The sequence below is a fragment of the Desmodus rotundus genome, chromosome 1, assembly GCF_022682495.2.
Source record: "Desmodus rotundus isolate HL8 chromosome 1, HLdesRot8A.1, whole genome shotgun sequence".
NCBI classification, from domain to species: Eukaryota; Metazoa; Chordata; class Mammalia; order Chiroptera; family Phyllostomidae; genus Desmodus; species Desmodus rotundus.
The window spans coordinates 24,309,054-24,327,657 of record NC_071387.1 but is presented as its reverse complement, the minus strand read 5'-3'; the positions used below and the strand labels follow the sequence as shown (position 1 = coordinate 24,327,657).

At 36.8% G+C, this 18,604-nt stretch overlaps 1 protein-coding gene across 1 annotated transcript; it reads left to right on the top strand.

Annotated features, from left to right (window-relative positions):
* The first annotated feature begins 12,477 nt into the window (after positions 1–12,477).
* OR13D1 (olfactory receptor family 13 subfamily D member 1) lies at positions 12,478–13,602 on the top strand. The gene is made up of 2 exons (XM_024559951.2): positions 12,478–13,396; positions 13,556–13,602. Exons 1-2 carry the CDS (start codon positions 12,478–12,480, stop codon positions 13,600–13,602), a joined length of 966 nt encoding a protein of 321 aa, XP_024415719.2.
* Positions 13,603–18,604: the final 5,002 nt, after the last annotated feature.

The following is an 18,604-nucleotide window of genomic DNA, read 5'->3' as shown; positions in this document are numbered from 1 at the left end:
CCATTTTATTGTGCATATTTTTCTTTTTTCTCTTCCTTAAAGAAGACTTTCATAGTGGTTTGGTGGTGACAAACTCATTTAATGTTTTCATGTCTGGGAAGCTGTCTGTCCTTTGATTCTAAATGACAGCTTGCTGAGTAGAATAATCCTGGTTGCAGGCACTTGCTTTTCAACACTTTGAATATTTCTGCAAAGATCTATGGAGAAACCAGCTGATAGTCTTATTGGAATCCCCTTGTAAATAACTAACAGCATTTTTCTTGCTGCTTCTCACATTCTTCTTGTCTTTAACCTTTTGCATTTTAATGATGATGTGTCTTGGTGTGGGCCTCTTTGGGTTCATCTTGTTTGGGACTCTGTGCTTCCTGGACTTGTATGTCTATTTCCTTCACTAGGTTAGGGAAGTTTTCTGTCATTATTTTTTTCAAATAGGTTTTCAATTTCTTGCTCTCTTTTCTCCTTCCAGCATCCCCATGATGCAAATGTCGGTACACTTGAAGTTGCTCCAGAAGCTCCTTACCCTATCTTCATTTTTTTTTTAATTCTTTTTTTCTTTTTGCTGTTCGCTTTGGGTGTTTTTGATTCCTTATATTCCAAATTCCTGATTTGTCATCTTCATCTATTCTACTGTTCATTCCCTGTAAATTAGTCCTCATTTTGCTTAGTGTAATCTTAATTTCTGGCTGGTTCTTTTTCATGGTGTTGAAGTTCTCACTGAGTTTACCGAGCATCCTCATAAACAATGTTTTGAATTCTGCATTTAGTAGATTGATTGTCTCCATTTTGTTTAGTATTTTTTTTCTGGAATTTTGTTCTGTTCTTTCATTAGGGACGTGTTTCTTTGTCTCTTCATTTTGGCAGCTTCCCTGTCTTTGTTTTTACGTATTAGGTAGAGCTGTCACATCTCTTGGTAGAGTGGCCTAATGTTGTAGGTGTCCTATAGGATCCAGTGGCACAGTCTCCCACTTCACCTGAGCTGGGCACCTTATGTGCACTTGCCCAGGTAGGCTGTGTATACCTTCCTACAGTACTTAAGTCTTGATTACTGTTGGCATATCAATGGGAGGGATTTACCTCCAGGCCAATTAGTTGCAAAGACTGGGTGCAACAAACAACTACCTTGAAGAATCGGCTATGCAGGGGCCCACCCCATAGAGCAGGATTTATTTCAGCAGAGCTCTGGTGCCTGCTGAGTTTGCCCTTAAGTGTGTTAATTGCGGAGGTGGTTGGGTGGTGCTTCAATGTGGTCTGAAGCTCTCCTCTGGGTGACTCTGGGGCCTCCTGGGAGGTATGAGCCAAGGTCAATGACCTCCCGTGCGCTGCCCAGGGCCGCATGGCATGAGCTACAAAGCAATCTGCAGATGGCTGCTACTTTTGCTGGGCTTAGAGGTGCCTAGGTGAGGCCAAACTGTGAACCAAGGATGGTTGCTGCTAGTGCCAGGCCTGGGGCCACTTAGCGAAAGGAACAGGGCACACCAAGGGCAGATGTTGCTTGTTTGAGGGATTTTTGGAAAATCTGAAGCACGGACCAAGACAAGCCATTCATGTGGAAAAGCCACAGGAAACAGCTTGGGTGGGTCCACAGTTGGGTGGGCAGGACATCAGAGAATCACCAGGGTGGGGTAAACAGTGGGTGCCAGGTTGATGGAGCCTCAGATATGGCACCTACCTGCTGGCTCTGTTGGGGCAGGACTCATCAAAAGAACAATGGCTTCTGCCAGCACTAGTGCTCTAATTAGTGCTCTAATCTTTGTATGAAGAGTAATATTCACCTGTACCTTTTTTATTTAAGAACAATGCAAATCTGAATCTTCTTCAAATCTTCCATTTTAGCAGGGCTCCTGTAAAACCATGCCCTTTAGGAAAAGGAGCTGCTAGCTCATTCACTCCAAATGGGGTGGAAGTCTAGGCTTCTCATATGATCTTTATTAACACAGCAGTGGAAAGATTAATTAGCACTGGGCTATGGCAAAAGCCCTGACTTCCCACGATTCCTCTTACAAAACCCTGTCTAGAGCTGAAAGAGGGGGAGAGGAGGAAGGGTTGCAGTATTTTTCTCTGGTATCTGGCTGCAATAGGGCAACTATTGCCATAACGCTTTCTGTCTTGCTAAACCACTCCTTTTCTGGTCCTATGACTAGAGAGAGTAAGATTTTCTGGGTCCTTCTTTTGTTTCCATTAGTTATTTCCAAGTTGTTGGCTTACCTAGTACTCAGTCTGGAATATGTAGAAGGCAAAAAGAAAACCAAGGAAACCACTTCCTTATGGTTCCTTAGGTCCCAAAGTCCCTGGCTGGTCTTTTTTTCTCTCCATGTTTCAGAGTCTTCCCATGCTTTTATATGTATATAAAATGTCCAGACTTTTAGCTGTATTCAACAGAATAGGGAGAAGCATCTATGCCATCTTGGAATAAGACATGCTACCTACTATGTGCGAAAAATATGCTTCAAAATTCAGTCTGACAGAGAAAACCACAATTAACATTTTGGTATGGATTCTTTCATATATATATATATATATACACATGCAATTGTAATGCCACAAAACTTGCTTTTATCACATATTATATTATAAGCATTTTTCTTTATCCTTAACTCTTCTCCAAGATCACAATTTTTAGTGCTATAACAAATGAATTTGCTTTCTCACATATTATAGCATGTTCTACCACCACATATGAGATGTTCAGCATTCTAGAAAAAAAAATTACAATGATCTATCAGTTGGATATTTCAGAAAAAAGTAATATTAAATAATTATGATGATGATGTTAATAAAGTAATCTTTGACTGACTTTTAGGGACATTCCTGCAGAGTTTCATAATTTAAAAAGCATGCCCATTTTAATAAATCCAGAAAAACCAATTGATATTAATAAATTCAACATGCACTTATAATTTTTTAAATCTTAGCAAATTACAACAGAAGGGAACTTCTTCAACCTGCTAAAAGATACCTATCAAAAATCTACAGCAAGTACCATAGTTAATGATGAAATATTAAACATATATTCCTTTTAGTGTTCAAAATGAGATTAAAAAAATGTGTTTTTTTCTTCTATCAACATTGGACTAGAATTCAAATTTTTTTTTTAAATGAGAAATTAGGTATATACAGATTATAAAGGAAGAAATGAAATTTTCATTACCCCATACAATTGTCTACATACAAAATGAATAAAAATTAATAGTACTTTAAAAATATAAAACTTTTTACTGTTTTACAACTCCTAAGAGAAATTAAAAATAATTTTAATGATCTCTATGAAACTTAATTTTCTATAGTCATCTATAGTCAGGGTTTTAATTGTTATTCCTAGGAGACGGATACAAGAAGAGGACAGGTAAGGAAAGAAATGTATCAGAAGATTTACAACAATCAAATTCTAAAATAATGAGGAAAAAAAAGGAAACAACAAACTTCTTTGGCAGACTGTGTTATCTAGAAAGTTCTTTCACCTATTTTTAGCTACTTGAGGGGACTGTTAGTTCCCTAGCACATGCCAAATTGCATGCACCGTAGCAATAGGAGTTTGGTGCTTCCTACAACATTTATTATTTAATTAAACTTTTTAAATGGCCCTAAGTCTATGAAGAGGTTTTTGGCGATGCCATTCCTCTACATCAGAGTTTCTCAACCTTGGCACCATTAGTATTTTGGGCTGGATAATTCTCCACTGTGGGGAGCTGCCCTTGGGCATTGCAGGACATGTGGCAGTAACCCTGGCCCTATACGCTAGACACCAGAGGCTCCCTCCACCAGTTAGAATACATCACTTGACATTATGGAGAATTACATCAATGTATTCTCTAATGCTAAAATGATCTTTCATCCCAGCGGTAAATTTAACTAACCAGTTATATGCTATTTATAAGAAAAGTTTCTAAAATGTGATACAGAAAGTTGCAAAGTAATGTGATGAAAAAATGTATACCACACAAATCCCAATCAAAAGAAAGTGCTGTTCTAATTAAATTAGGCTAAAAAGACCTTGAGGCAAAGGCATTACCAGAGAATTGACCACTAAGAAAAAAAATGTCCTTATGAACCTTACATCTCAGCTTCAGGATGAACACGCTGAATGTTGACAGAATTACAAGGAAAAGACAACTCTATAATAAAAAGGGAAAATTTAATATATCTGTTTCAACCAGGTGAGTAAACACACACATACACACAACTTTGCATTGAAACCCAAATGAAATATTTATAAAAACTGATGCAACATTAGAAGAGAAAGCAAGTCTCATTAAGTACCAAAGAATCAGTATCATGCAAACCTCAACTCTAGCCACAACACAAAAGTATTAAAAATAAATATTGGAAATATAATCCCTCAATAGTCTTTTAAATCTGGAAATTTAAAATATACTAAAAATAATAAGTTAGAAATAGACTGAAAAAATCCAAAATATTGAAAATTTAATGATAATAAAATTACTATTAAATGTGAAATTATTAAAGGACATTAAAAAACCCAAGTAAAGTCCTGGCCAGGAAGCTCAGTTGGTTAGAGCATCATACGCATGTGCCAAGGTTGTGGATTCAGTCTCCCGCCAGGACACATTCAAGAAACAACTAATGAATACATAGATGAATGGAACAAAAAATTGATGTTTCTCTCTCTCTCTCTCATATTAAAAAATAATAATAATAACCCAAGTAAATTGTGAAGCTCTATGTTGTTCCAGTTAGGAAATTAAAAATAAATATATTAATTTGCCCCAATTTTTAAAAATTCAACATAATTCCCAGATGATCTCACTTGTATGTGGAATCTAATGAACAAAATAAACTGAGGAAAAAAATAGAATGACAGCTGTCAAAGTGGAGGGGGGAGGGGAAGCTGGATGAAAGAGGGGGAAGGGATGAGCCGGAGAACATGCACACATGACACATGGACACAGACGACAGTGTGGTGATGGCCAGAGGGAGGGGGTGGGGGCTGGGCTGAGGCGGGCAAAGAAGGAGGGAATGGGGACATCTGTGATACTGTTAACAATAAAAATAAAGTTTAAAAAATTCAATGTAACTACAAACAAAATAAGATAGGATATTTTACATTTGTTAAGTTGATTCTACAATTCATAAAAAAGAAAAGGGCCAACAATAACCATGAAAATGCAGAAAAAAAGAAATGTGTACTCAATATGCCACATATCAAGACAAAAAGCTATAGCACTTCAGATAGTGTGCCATCAGTATAGGTAAAGGCAGATATACCGAAGGAACAGAGTACAGAATTCAGAGATACCATGGGCACATATAAAAGTTTATCCCAAATAAATTTGATATTTGATATTAAAATGACATTAGTAAGCAGGAAAAAATGAATGAACTATTTAATAAATGGCACATGGGTAGTAGACATTGTATTGATGTTTTTCTCTCTCTCTCTTTGTCCCTCCCTTTCCCTAAAAATACAATAAATAAAATCTTTAAAATAATAATCAATATATCAACACATTATATCTGAAATTGTGAGTGACTTTAATTTTCTCCATCAGGCTTCTCTGAATTTCCCAAATTTTCTATAATGAATATGTATTATTTCATTATACATATAATCTGGGAAAAATTAATTCAAAGAAAAAAATTGCTTTTTAATAAGTAAGGTACAATTTAGGTCTTTAAGACATTATTTCTAGTAGAGAGAAAGAAGAAGCTTATACCCTTTGTGACAGCATGGATGGAACTGGAGAGCATTATGCTAAGAGAAATAAGCCAGGCGGTGAGGGACAGATACCATATGATCTCACCTTTAACTGGAACATAATCAACAGAAGAAAAAGCAAACAAAATATAACCAGAGACATTGAAGTTAAGAACAATCTAACAATAGCCAGAGGGGAGGGGGGAAGGGACAGTGGGGAGAAGGGTTTTCAGGAACTACTACTATAAAGAACACATGGACAAAACCAAGGGGGAGGGTGGAAGCAGGGGAGGGAGGTGGGTTTGACTGGGGTGGGGTAGAGGAGTGAGAAGAAAGTGCAGACAACTGTAATTGAACAACAATAAAATAATTTTTTAAAAAGACATTATTTCTCATACATCTAAAAGTTACCATCTTCAGCAAGATTTAAAAGTTCAACTTGAAATCACTTCTGAGATAACAGAGTCTCTTAGAAGAAAACGGAAGTGTTTAAATTGGCTATCAGAGCCACAAGTGTGCCCTCTAGAAATGTTCAGGGCCAAGAGGTTAGAGAGTACTTATGTGGCAGATTGATTTACTATTGACATAAAATTATAACATGACTGCCTATTTGGGATGACCACTTTATTTTTGGTCTCTCCCCTCAGCAGCACTAGCAGTTTTCTGGAATTGTGGATATTTGCCTGTGGGCCCTAATAGCATGGCTATAGATTAAAGAGAAGGTAGCTAAGATGTGAACTAATCTAAGAAGGAATACCCACAGAAACTTCCATATATAGAAAGAGAAAGTTAGTGAAACACTGAAGAAAAGGAACACGGAATAGATATTCATGCTTGTGTCTAAATGGCTTCCTTGTTTTTGAGGCTGGTATTCCCAGTAACCCAAGCTACCTATTGTGAGCATTTGAAGATCCCACGCTGATACTTAAATGAGACAGACTTCAGCAGAATTGGGCAGAATTACTTTCAGAAAGGAGAGAAGATATGGGAACAAGGAATTCCGAATGTTTTTATTTTAAAAGTTTTGAATAAAAGAGTGAAAAATCATGGAAAATGAGGATTGTTGGTGAAAGAAACACCTTGGGTATTTATAAACTAATCACTAACATAAAGTGATCTTTGTATTAGTTGTTTCTCTTTACCATGGGAAAGGAAAAACTGATAGCTCAGGAGTTCAGATTAAACTAACACTGTGCATTCCCTCTCTACCCACATCTTCCAGGTATGTTATGTTCATCCTCACAACAACCCTACAAAGTGCTGTACTCCATTTTACATCATACTCACGTTAAGTGTCTGACTCAAGGCTGGTATAGCTAGGAAGCCCCAGAGCCAAGCCTGAGCTCTTGGTCCCCTGACTCCAACACAACTGTTCTTTCAATTAAAACATAGCACATCTGTATAAAGATACCTTACTGACAATAAGCACCAAGAAGTGAGGGCTGGGGCAGAGCTCCTATGGCACATCCCCAGAAGTGAGGAAAGTGCATTTTCTAATCAGTCCCAGATGTGAGCCTATGGCTCAGAGAGAGGCTCCTACAAGAGCATAAAATTTCAGCTCTGTTCCCCGTAACAAAGAATTGCACTGGGTACCCACACAACAATGTTAGTGAAAAAACTCAGAATAATTCTCAAAACCATGTAGAAAAAGGAGATGAGGACTTATTTCTAACTCATCCAGCATTACTTATTATCAACTTCTTTTAGAGCTTCTGGAGGGTCATTTACTTGAAAGAGCATTTGGGATCATTTATATTGTGACAAGTGCTTTCTTTACAAGCAGCAGGAAAAAGTGGATGAAGCGGGATATAGGGATGCAATATTTAGTGCTGAACATTTCCTCTTGAGGAAATCTTCCAAGGTGAGTGTGCTATACCCTGCTTCAAAAACTTCCTTGGGTTAAAATCAGGGAGTGTGGATGAGTACAAGTGCTTTACAAATTGCTACTCTCTCCAGTTAATTAACACAGGGTGGGGAGTCAGGGTGGGAGGGAAAGAAGGGTGAATGCCTCATGATCCAAAGTCCTCAAACAGAGTTTCTTTTCTTTCCATAGGTGATGCCCAGTGGTGAGGACACAGCTAAGAACTGAGACTTTGAAGAGAGATGAACAAAACCTGGAGAACGAAGAAACTAAAATTTCACTCCTTTATGGCAGAAAGGAAAAGCATAGGTACAAGAAGTTCCTGATGTTCGCCCATGCTTCCTCCTACCCACCAGGGATCTCCTTTGTCTTTCACTTTTCCTGTATGGCACTGGTGGTTGCTTTATAGTGCATCCATCTGCACTACTAAGCTTGGTCACTTTCTAAATGGTAAGTTCTAGAATCCCTTTGCAACAATTGAAGCTGTGTCAATATGTCTGATGATGGTGGAGAGACATGTGAGACTGATTGGCTGAACTCAGAACACTGCATTGCATTAAATTAGTCTATGTAATATAAAGCAACAACTGCCTATCCCCTCCCAGCTGCCTGTCCATTGGCTGTTTTATTTCCTACTTGAGTTTTAAAGATAACAAGGGCCAAAGTTATGGATGTCCTAGCCATCATTCCCTTCCAAGAAAAATCTGAAAATAGTATTTCTGATATTTATAATAAAATATAGAATAACTAAAATTATTTGGAAAATATAAAAATATAGATCAAATTATTAATGCCTCAAATCCCATATTCCAGAGAAAACAACAGTAATTATTTTGGAGTAGTTTCTTTAGAAACTATAGTGTATATATACATACGTGCTATATGTATATATAGATATAGATAATCTGAAATATAGTTGCATATATATATTTGCAAACATTATTAAAGCTTCTCCTCTTTGTGTAATATCATATTATGAGCATTATACCTTGTCCTTAACTCTTCTCCAAGACTACACTTTGCACTGGTAAGATTACATGTGATATTGTCTTTTCACGCGTATACCATAATCATTACATGCAAGAATTTCAGCATCCTAGAGGGAAAAAACTTATAGCAACTGTTGAAACATGATTGAACTTGAAATATATTACCTGCAATGTCACTTATTTCTGTTTTTCTCCTCTATTGTTGAATATCTTAGGAAAAAATGTAAAATAATAATAATAATGCACCTACAAATGACTTTTAGGAAAATTATCTCCAGCATCTTACCATTTGGAATTGTGTTGACCAGTAGTTTGAAAGAGACACACATTTCCATCTTAATGATTAATCCTCCCAGCTCTGGATTACTAAGAGGTTTTATCAAGAATTAATGTTGTCTTCTATCATTGCTTTGGGGCATCTAGTTAGATAACAATGTATTTTATTTTGTTACCAATTTGTTTTGTATATTATATTGATAGATTTCCAAGCATTAATTTAGAATTCCATGCATTAATAAAAATAATGACATCATTTTAGTATTCAATTTGGATGTACTTTTTATTCTTTGCACATGCATTCATAAGTGGGATTGAACATAGTTTTATTCTTTTTTTGACAGTCTGGGTTTTAAAAAGGGCAATTTTAGTTGGATAAAATAATTTACGAAGTGTTTTAAAACTTTTTCACATTGAAACATGTTATATAGCACATAAATTATTTGTTTCTTAAAATATAAAATAGCTATCATAATCATTCTGCATCCAGGGTCCATTCTGAAAGTCTGGCGTTTACAGCGGGTCCTTTTCATACATCACAGCACATGTGCCGTAGTACGTGTTGAGTAAAAGAGTAAATGAAGGATACAAGGAGAGCGGCGAGTGCAGGGCTTCTGTGATAACACATAGCAGGGCCATCCTACTCAGACAAAGAGGTAAGAAAATTGTCCTACAAAAGGTAATACCTAAGTTGAGAGAAGCCCTTCCTGCTTAAGATAACAGCACGTACAAGTGCATAAAGAAATAACGTAGCATTTAGGGGAGACCAGAAGAAATTCAGCATGGCTACTTCAGGGAATTGAGAGTGTCAGTAATGGCTTCAGAATTTCCACATTAGAGGGACTTGGGGTGACAGTGTGGTTGGAGAAGTGGCTAGAGGACTTTACTTCTGTTGCACAGCACGCGCCCAGTTTTCTCTTAGCTTGTATTTCTCTGTTAGGATAACTTTTGTTGGGAGGCAGATGATTCTTGGGGAGAAAACTCACTGAATAATTTCTTCCTTGACTCTAGCAGGAGAGGAGCAATGGCAGAAGTGGGCAGAAAGGAAATTGAGGGGAATTAAGATAGGCTTTTTGTGATAGATTAATTGTCCTTGTGGAAATCACTGTTTTTGTTTTCTCTTATTCATCCTGGATTCTATATTATTCTGGAAAAATATTATTCTTCACTAGAAACCTTTTTTGAACAGAGAGAAAGACAATCATTCCCCCACCCCTTTGTCCTGAACCATCCCACGTCTAGGATACAAATTTTTAGTATAGTGCATTTTCTTTAACAGTAAATATTAGCTCCTTTTCCTCTTTTCTCTTCTGCCTCATTCTCTTCCCCTTTCTATTTCTCTTCCTTCACAAGTATCTTCAGACAAATTAAACCTTCTGCCTTATCTGATTCCTTTGCGGAAATTATTCTAATGTGACTAGAGACAGGAAAGGAGGTTCACGAAGAAGGGAATATTTTCCAACACACTAAGACGTGGGTGCCATCATCTCTCTTTTTCAACCTTACCACGGTCACTGTCTAGGTCAAACACTCCAAGAGGAAGGAAAATGAAACGGAGAGGGAGTGGAGAGGAAATACTTGGAGAAGTTCTGTCATTATGACTAGCCAAGGAGTAAGCCCCTCATCCATGCCTTCAAACTCTCTGCATACCAAAGGCCAAAGAGGATGCGTGGTTGTTGGGTGAAGGTAGGATCAGCAATATTTTCATCCTACCACCACAATCTACTAAAACACAAGCTGTGACAGTGGTATAATAATGTGTGGTAGCATACGAGAGCTTACCTAGTCCTTTATGTAAGTCTATAATCATGTTTGGTCATCTTAGAATAAACATAAAACAATGGAAGCAAAGCTGAGTTTTTAATATTGTGAAATTGTAAAATGTCAGAGCTTAGCAAAAGATTAGTTTGATTTTTAAAAGGCATACAAGGCAAGAACTAGGGCAATTACAGGTCCTAAAGTATATACTAATCTACAGAATAAAGACAAAAGTTAAAGGATTCCAGATGTGTGACTGGTAGAAACAAATGTAATGCTAAGGAATCTCACATCATTATTCTTAATTATGCAAACTCTTGTAATTGCGAGAAAACTAGGTAGAAAACTATGGACATATAGTTGTGAGATGTTGAAAACTGTGGACACCGTGCTCCAAAGCCTACAGGAAAAAGGCTGGGATGCAGACTTTAGAGATCCCCTCACATCACTTACAATCAGAAATAACACAGGCAAGAAATTCTCGCAATTTCAGTTAAACACAGCAGAGGAACACTTTTTAAAATAGTCTTATCTTGCTTTGAATCAGTGTCAGAAACTGTGAGAGGTAGTCAAGTGGTTTAGAGGGCTGACTTTGGTGCCAGACAACTGGATATTGGATTTTGTCATTAGCATTTATCCTTGTGACCTCATGAACATTGCTGTGAACATTGCTTAAGCTTTTGTCTCCGTTCTGCCCCTGAACAGTGGGAGTAAAAGAAGTTATCTAGAGGTACGTTGAAGATTAAATGAGTTAATGAATTCCATGTAATGAGCTTACAACACTGTAATGTGCTTACAACAAAGTGCTCAATAAAAATTAGCCATTACCAATCAGTCACATGTGGAAGACTCATGGATAAAACTTAAAATATGGAAGACCTGTATGCGCATTCCAAAGTATCAAATATAAAAATTCAGGAAAAGTATATATTAATAAGTACTTATAAAATGATATAAAGTTACCTGGAAAAACATAAAATATGCATCTAAGAGGTAAGTGGTAAAGAAAGAAGAATAGAAGGGAAAAAAGCATTGGAAAATCACAAAAGTTAGGAAGAAATGTTATATAAAGTGACTTACATTAAAGTAGAGCAGATTCCAGGCCCTGACTCCCACACTCTTAACTGGATAGATGTCCCCTGACTCTGGATCAGACTATTTCTTGAATCAGAAAATATTCACATCCCATTAACTATGGTCTGAAACCTCAATCCTCTTGCCCTGATTTTTTTTTCTAAAGCAATATTTCTTTCTTGGTCAGTCAAGTAGACTTAAAAGTTATAATTTAAAATATTTATTAATATATACTTAACATTGTCATATTGTATTATATATCTATTATATTCCATTATGTTATATGTAATTTTAGATGGTGTGTTGGAATTGCCTACTATGCCTGTCATTTAACAGATGTTATCTAATTTAGGTCTCACAACAAACTGCCAGAACTATAGCTTTGTCCTGCCCCTTGCCCTATTTTACTAGCTAAAACTAGTAGCTGAGGTAGTTGAGACTCAAAAAAAAAGTAACTTAAAATAGCCATATGGAAAGTAAGTGGCATGGTACTGAATAGATATACTTCAATCGGATCTAGCTTTATTAGAATTCAGTTATACTTCAAAATATTCATTAATGAAGAGATTCTTACATATCCACATTTGAAAGTAATTTGTCCCTATATTTTATTTAACTGGAAGCCTGAAACTTTTCAGCACAATTTCCAGCTTCTGCCATTGCGTGAACCTCGGCAGTATTGCTCTCTCAGTGCCTGCTCCATCATTAATAAAATTACTTAATGTCCCTATTCTTGCTGATTTCCAGGCTTTGGTCTAAGAATAAAACAAAATAATGTAAGTGAAAGTCATGTGATACATCTACATTTAAAAAACCAAAATTCCCAGAGTCTTATCCTTTTCTAAACCTCCTAGGTGACATGACACATGGAGACAGGGAATTACTCAGCAGTGACCGAATTCTTCCTGGTGGGACTTTCCCAATACCCAGAGCTCCAGCTCTTTCTGTTGGTACTCTGTCTCATCATGTATGTGATAATCCTCCTGGGAAATAGCCTCCTCATTATCATCAGTATCCTAGATTCTCGCCTTCACACCCCGATGTATTTCTTCCTTGGGAACCTCTCATTCCTGGACATCTGCTACACGTCATCGTCCATTCCCCCAGTGCTCATCATATTCAGGTCTGAGAGAAAATCCATCTCCTTCGTTGGCTGTGCTCTGCAGATGGTTGTCTCTCTTGGTTTGGGCTCCACTGAGTGTGTCCTCCTGGCTGTGATGGCCTATGACCGGTATGTGGCCATCTGCAACCCGCTGAGGTACCCCATCATCATGAGCAGGGTGCTTTATGTGCACATGGCTGCCTGGTCTTGGATCATAGGCTGTCTAAACTCCTTAGCCCAAACTGTCCTAACAATGGTATTGCCCTTCTGTGGGAATAACATCATTGACCATCTTACCTGTGAGATTCTGGCTCTTCTTAAACTCGTATGTGCAGACATCTCCACAAATGTGCTTATCATGACCGTGGCAAGTATTGTTTTATTGATGATTCCTCTACTGTTAATTTTTATCTCCTATGTTTTCATCCTCTCTTCCATCCTAAGAATTAATTCTGCTGAAGGGAGAACAAAAGCCTTTTCTACCTGTTCAGCCCACCTGACTGTAGTCATCTTATTCTACGGTTCTGCCCTTTTTATGTACATGAAACCCAAGTCAAAGGACACAAAAGTATCCGATGAAATCATCGGACTGTCTTATGGAGTGGTAACCCCGATGTTGAACCCCATCATCTACAGCCTGAGGAATAAAGAAGTAAAAGAAGCAGTGAAGAAAGTCCTGAGCAGATACCTGCATTTTTTGAAACCATGAAAGGACTTGAGACATGTGATATCCTCAATGTGGGACCAGATCAAATCTTTCGCATTCACAAGTGAAGTCATGAACAGTCTGTTTGTAAACCCAAATGCGGGTCTCCCTTCTTCACAACACAGAACAATCATGTAAAACCCTCTGAGCAGTGTCTTGTCTGAGGTTTCTAACTGTATGTAGTTTTGCCCACTGGTGCCATATGGGGCATATGGCTTTTCCTCAAGATGAATCTCTCTCCTCTCTACTGTCTCCTTTCTCCTCTCTTTCTCATTTTCCCCCCTTTTCTTCTCCATTTCCTCCTCCTTGTCCTTTCCCCTCCTCCATCTACTTCCTTTCTCTTCCTTGTTTTCCTGGTCTTTTCTCAGTCACTTTGAATTGTACTTCTATTGTTTTATGGTCCAGCATTCCTCTTCTGGTAAAAGAATGCATGTTTTTTTCTTTTGATAATTAAACAGTCAGTCCCTGTAGGTCTGTGTGGTGCTAGATGGGGCTGACCCTAACCTCTGGAAATAGTGATAAGTGTGGAACAAAAGTTTAGCCAATTAAAGAAGCAAATCCCTGCAGTCACAGTGATTCATTTTGCATAGTAAGTGAGTCCTGCCAGGCTAATTAAACTCAACCCAAGGATGTTGTCTCAGTATGAGAACAGAGGCATTCTTTCTGCTAGAGTTGCTAAACTGGTCAAGTGCAAACCTTAAGGCACTTTTTATCAACATGTGGGGACAGCCTGAGAGACAAAGAGGTACTGAAAGATGGAGGGAAAGTGTGTCTGATCCTGTTATTAAACTCAGATTCACAATTATTCTTTTTAGTTATATGAGTCAAATTACTTTTATAAAACACTAATTTTGAATTGCATTTTCATCACATACTCAAGCATATAGTCCTAACTAAAATATTCTTTTGTGCCCCCTCTCTTTTCACATTTTTGAGGCAAAACAAAAAAAAAAGAGAATATATTACCTACATGGTCCCAAGTTCTCTAGCCTTCAGGGGCTCCCCTACCCTTTAACAACTAAATAATCTAATTTCTAATCTGCAGGTACTCCAATCATCTCCCTAATAATTTCCGAAGAGTGTTTATATTTTCCTAGTTTCTGGTTTCCTTTCCCACACCACACTACTGTTCTGAACTTTCCATAATTCCTCTCTGGTAATCCCGTACATCTTGGTGTCATGTAAGCTCCAACAGGACCTTGTATCCACAAAGAAAAGACGCAAGTCTCTTAAATATCCACATTCAAAAGGCCACTATGTATAACACCCTTACTTAGGCTTGAAAATAAAAGAAAGAGATTATCGTCAGTAAGAAAAATAAACCTATATTAAATATTACTGTTCTTGAGATGTTTTAGCCATTCCCATTCGCATAGGCCCTTTGAAGTCCATTTTCCTCTCTAGCCCCTGTTCGGCTACAAGAATGATAGCAAAATTCTTTACATTGTCTATTCTTTCCTTCTTCCATAAAAATCAGCACTTGTCCCAACAACAAAAAAAATGGATACCTCACTCAAAACACTCAACATGGTCCTTCCCAAAAGAAACAGTGAATTTACCCTCAGAACAGATTGCAGCTTTTACTTTTAGAGCTACGGGAAAGAAATTCAGGAAATTGTCAAAGAAATGCTTGTAATAGATCAGGCAGAGTCCAACAAACCCAGTTATACATACATATGGTAACTTAGTTTGTTGAGTTTATAATCAACCCTGAGATAGAATCTGATAGGCATTTTAAATATAACGTGTTCAGAACAGAATCCTTGAACTTTCCCATCCCAACCTACTTCTTATCAAGGCTTCCCCACCTCAGGAAGTGGCGGTGCCATATGCCCACATCCAGTCCACCAGCAGCTTCCATCAAACTCTAATTTACTCTGACTCTGAGCACTCCCATTGCCTCCATCCTAGTCCAAACCACCCTCATGTCACCTAGGCTACTGACGTGGCTTCCCAAATCACATCCCTGATTCCACTTTCATTCTCCTACGATTTATTCTCTGCACAGCAACCAGACTGTTGTTTCAGAAAACCACATACTGAAGTTCTTGAACAAATAAAAATTAAAACAGTGACTGCCTGTGTCAGGGAGGGGATAGAGGAAGTGTGGACTGGCTTGAGGCACGAGGGAACTATTCTGATGTTATGTTTATATTCTGTATCTTGATAAAATTTGAGGACACAGGTATGCGTTCATCAAAACTATGCATATTACATTAAGATTTGTTAATGATATACATGCTGAAGTATTTATGGAAAAGGGTAATGATATCTATAATTTACTTTGAAATGCATCAAAAAATGACATGGATTTAATGAGGGAATAAAGAAATGAATAAACACATAGATGTGAGATAAGCAAATCTACTAAAATGTTAGTGGTAGAATTAGTTGTTGAGTGTACGCTGTTCAATGTAAAATTCTTTTAATATTGCTTTACGTTTGAAATTTTTCCTAATACATTCTTGGAAAAATTGTACAAAGCCTGTCAGGAACATAGCTCTTGAATAAATGTTGTTACCAATGAATGAGGCAAGCATAGAAATTGAATAAAAAATAAAACCATTATAAATTCTCTTAAAACTAATTTAGGAAAAAGTTTCACTAATATAAAGGCAAAGCTTTTTAATAGGTTATGTATGTCTCTTTACAGAAAAGAAATTAAAAATAATGTTAATGGTCCCTGTGAAAGTTAATTTCTTTTACTGAACTCTTGTCAGGGTTTCAGTTGCTATTCCTGGGGGATGGGTACAGGGACAAGAGAAAAAAAGGGAAGAAAGAAATGTATCAGAAGACTTACCAGAATCAGGTCCTAATGCAATAAGGAAAAAGAAAAAAAGCAAACTTTTCAGTGTGATGTGCTGTTTGTCATATTCCTTCGTGTGTTTTTGGCTGTTACTGAAGGGACTACTGATTCCCCAGAACGTCCGATTGTACAGACCTCAGCAAAAGAAATTTTGTTTGTTCCATAGCATTTATTCTGCAATTCCTCCTCTTCTTTTTTTTTGTAATGCTCCATTTTTTATGCTGTTACAGTTGTCCCAATTTTTCCCACTTTGCCCCCCTCTGTCCAGCCCACACCCCCCACTTCCATAGTCAATCCCCACACCATTGTCCACGTCCATGGGTCCTTCATACATGTTCTTTGGCTAGTCGCTTCACCTTCTTACAAGCAGCAATTCCTCCTTTTCAATATGATTGAAGCCATAAGCTTCTTATGTCATTCCTATATATTCACATGATAATAACCTTTATATCTTGTAATGTTGCTATTCTTAAAACAAGCAAGTTGCATAATAACTAACATTTCCCAGGGCCTTTTTTGATCTGAAACTTTGCTAAAAATTAAGAAGTTAAAGTTCAAATGATTAACCTGTAAACTGACTAACCTATTTCTTTTCTATGTTATTTATATTTTCATGTCAGATGTAGGACAAATAATGATTACAGATGTGAGGCATTATAGAATAAAGATAAAATACACCAACAGTGGTTGTGTTATAATAATGATTCAGGTGACTACAGAATATAAATGTTAATATGTATGTTGGAATACATAAAATTATTTAAAAATGAAGAATGAGACATTACTCAATACAATAAACTCTACTGATATTAGTGATAAAAGGTCTGTTGACAGTAAACTGTATGCTTCTGATCAGAAGGTTTAAATTCCAAAGCATTTTGAAAGATAGAGTATGTGTACAACTAGGTGACTGAGGAACAAATGAAAAAGAGAGAGAGGATGTAGAAGAGAAAGGAGGAGGAAGAAAAGGGGGAGTGAGAAATGGAGAGATGGAGGTAAACGCAGAAGACAAAGCAAGAGAGAACAAGGAAAGGAGAGAGGAAGAGAGAAAGAGAAGAAAAGAGAAAAATAAGAAAGAGAAAGAAGAAAACAAGGGAGTGAGTGTGGAAAGAAGGGAAGGAGAAATGTAAAGGTTAGAAAAGGAGAAACAGAACTGTCTTTACTGCCTGCTAATAAGGTTGTTTACATAGAAAATGAGAAAAATATCTATACAAGAAAATCAAAATTTAAATTAGTAAGAGGTTCTAGCAAAGCTGCTAAATACAAAATCAATACATAAAATTCAATAGTATTTTTGGCAACAGTTATAACTAATCAGAAAACGTACTTCAAAAAGCCTATCTCACCACCCATCAACAAAAGTTAAAAATTTCCATTAAAAAAATAGAACCTGTGCACCCCAATGTTCTTGGCAGCACAATTTACAATAGCCAAGCACTGGAAGCAACCTAAGTGCCCATCAGCAAATGAGTGGATCCAAAAACTATAGTATATTTACACAATGGAATTCTATGCAGCAGAGAGAAAAAAGGAGCTTATACCCTTTGCAACAGCATGGATAGAACTGGAGAGTATTATGCTAAGTGAAATAAGCCAGACGGTGAGAGACAAATACCATATGATCTCACCTTTAACTGGAATATAATCAACAGAAGAAAAAAGCAAACAAAATATAACCAGAGACACTGAAGTTAAGAAAAATCTAACAGTAGCCGGGGGGAGTGGAGAGGGGACAGTGAGGAGAGGGGATTACAGGAACTACTATAAAGGACACATGGACGAAATCAAGGGGGAGGGTGGAGGTGGGGGAGGGATGGGGATAAAAGGCATACAACTGTAATTGAATAACAATAAAAATTTTTTAATAAAATAAATAAAAATAAATAAAAGCTGCATGAGGAATTCTTGAAGAGAAGTATGTCTTCATTAAAGTGCATAAAAGAAAACCTCTCACAAATCAAGGAGCTATATTTTGTTCATGTTACAAAATGTTATTTTCTTTAATTTTAGAATTTTACCGCAAAATTCACATTGAATAGTAAAGACTAAAAATAGACAAGAAAAATGTGAGAATAAGATGGATGAGAAAGCTATAATAATTCAGAGAGCATGATACTGGTATAGGTAAAAATATATACATCAATGAAAGAGAATAGAGAAGTCAGAAATAGTCTGGGAATATGTGAATGTTTATATCCTAAATAAATGGTATTTGATATAAGATGACATTGCAAATCAGTAGGGAATGGATGAAGTATTTAATAAATTAAACTTTGATAACAGTCTACCAAAATGGAAAAAAAGATCAAATTAAACCTCACTCTGTGACCAAAATAAATGTTAGAGAGATTCAAATACCTAAATGCAAAAATCATAACT

What these genes read in the sequence shown, in the direction of transcription:
- OR13D1 (XM_024559951.2), top strand. Translation starts at nt 12,478, where the DNA reads ATGGAGACAGGGAATTACTCAGCAGTGACCGAATTCTTCCTGGTGGGA. An exon ending in AGTGAAGAAAGTCCTGAGCA is followed by an intron (nt 13,397 to 13,555) that starts GATACCTGCATT and finishes GAACAATCATGT; the next exon opens with AAAACCCTCTGAGCAGTGTC.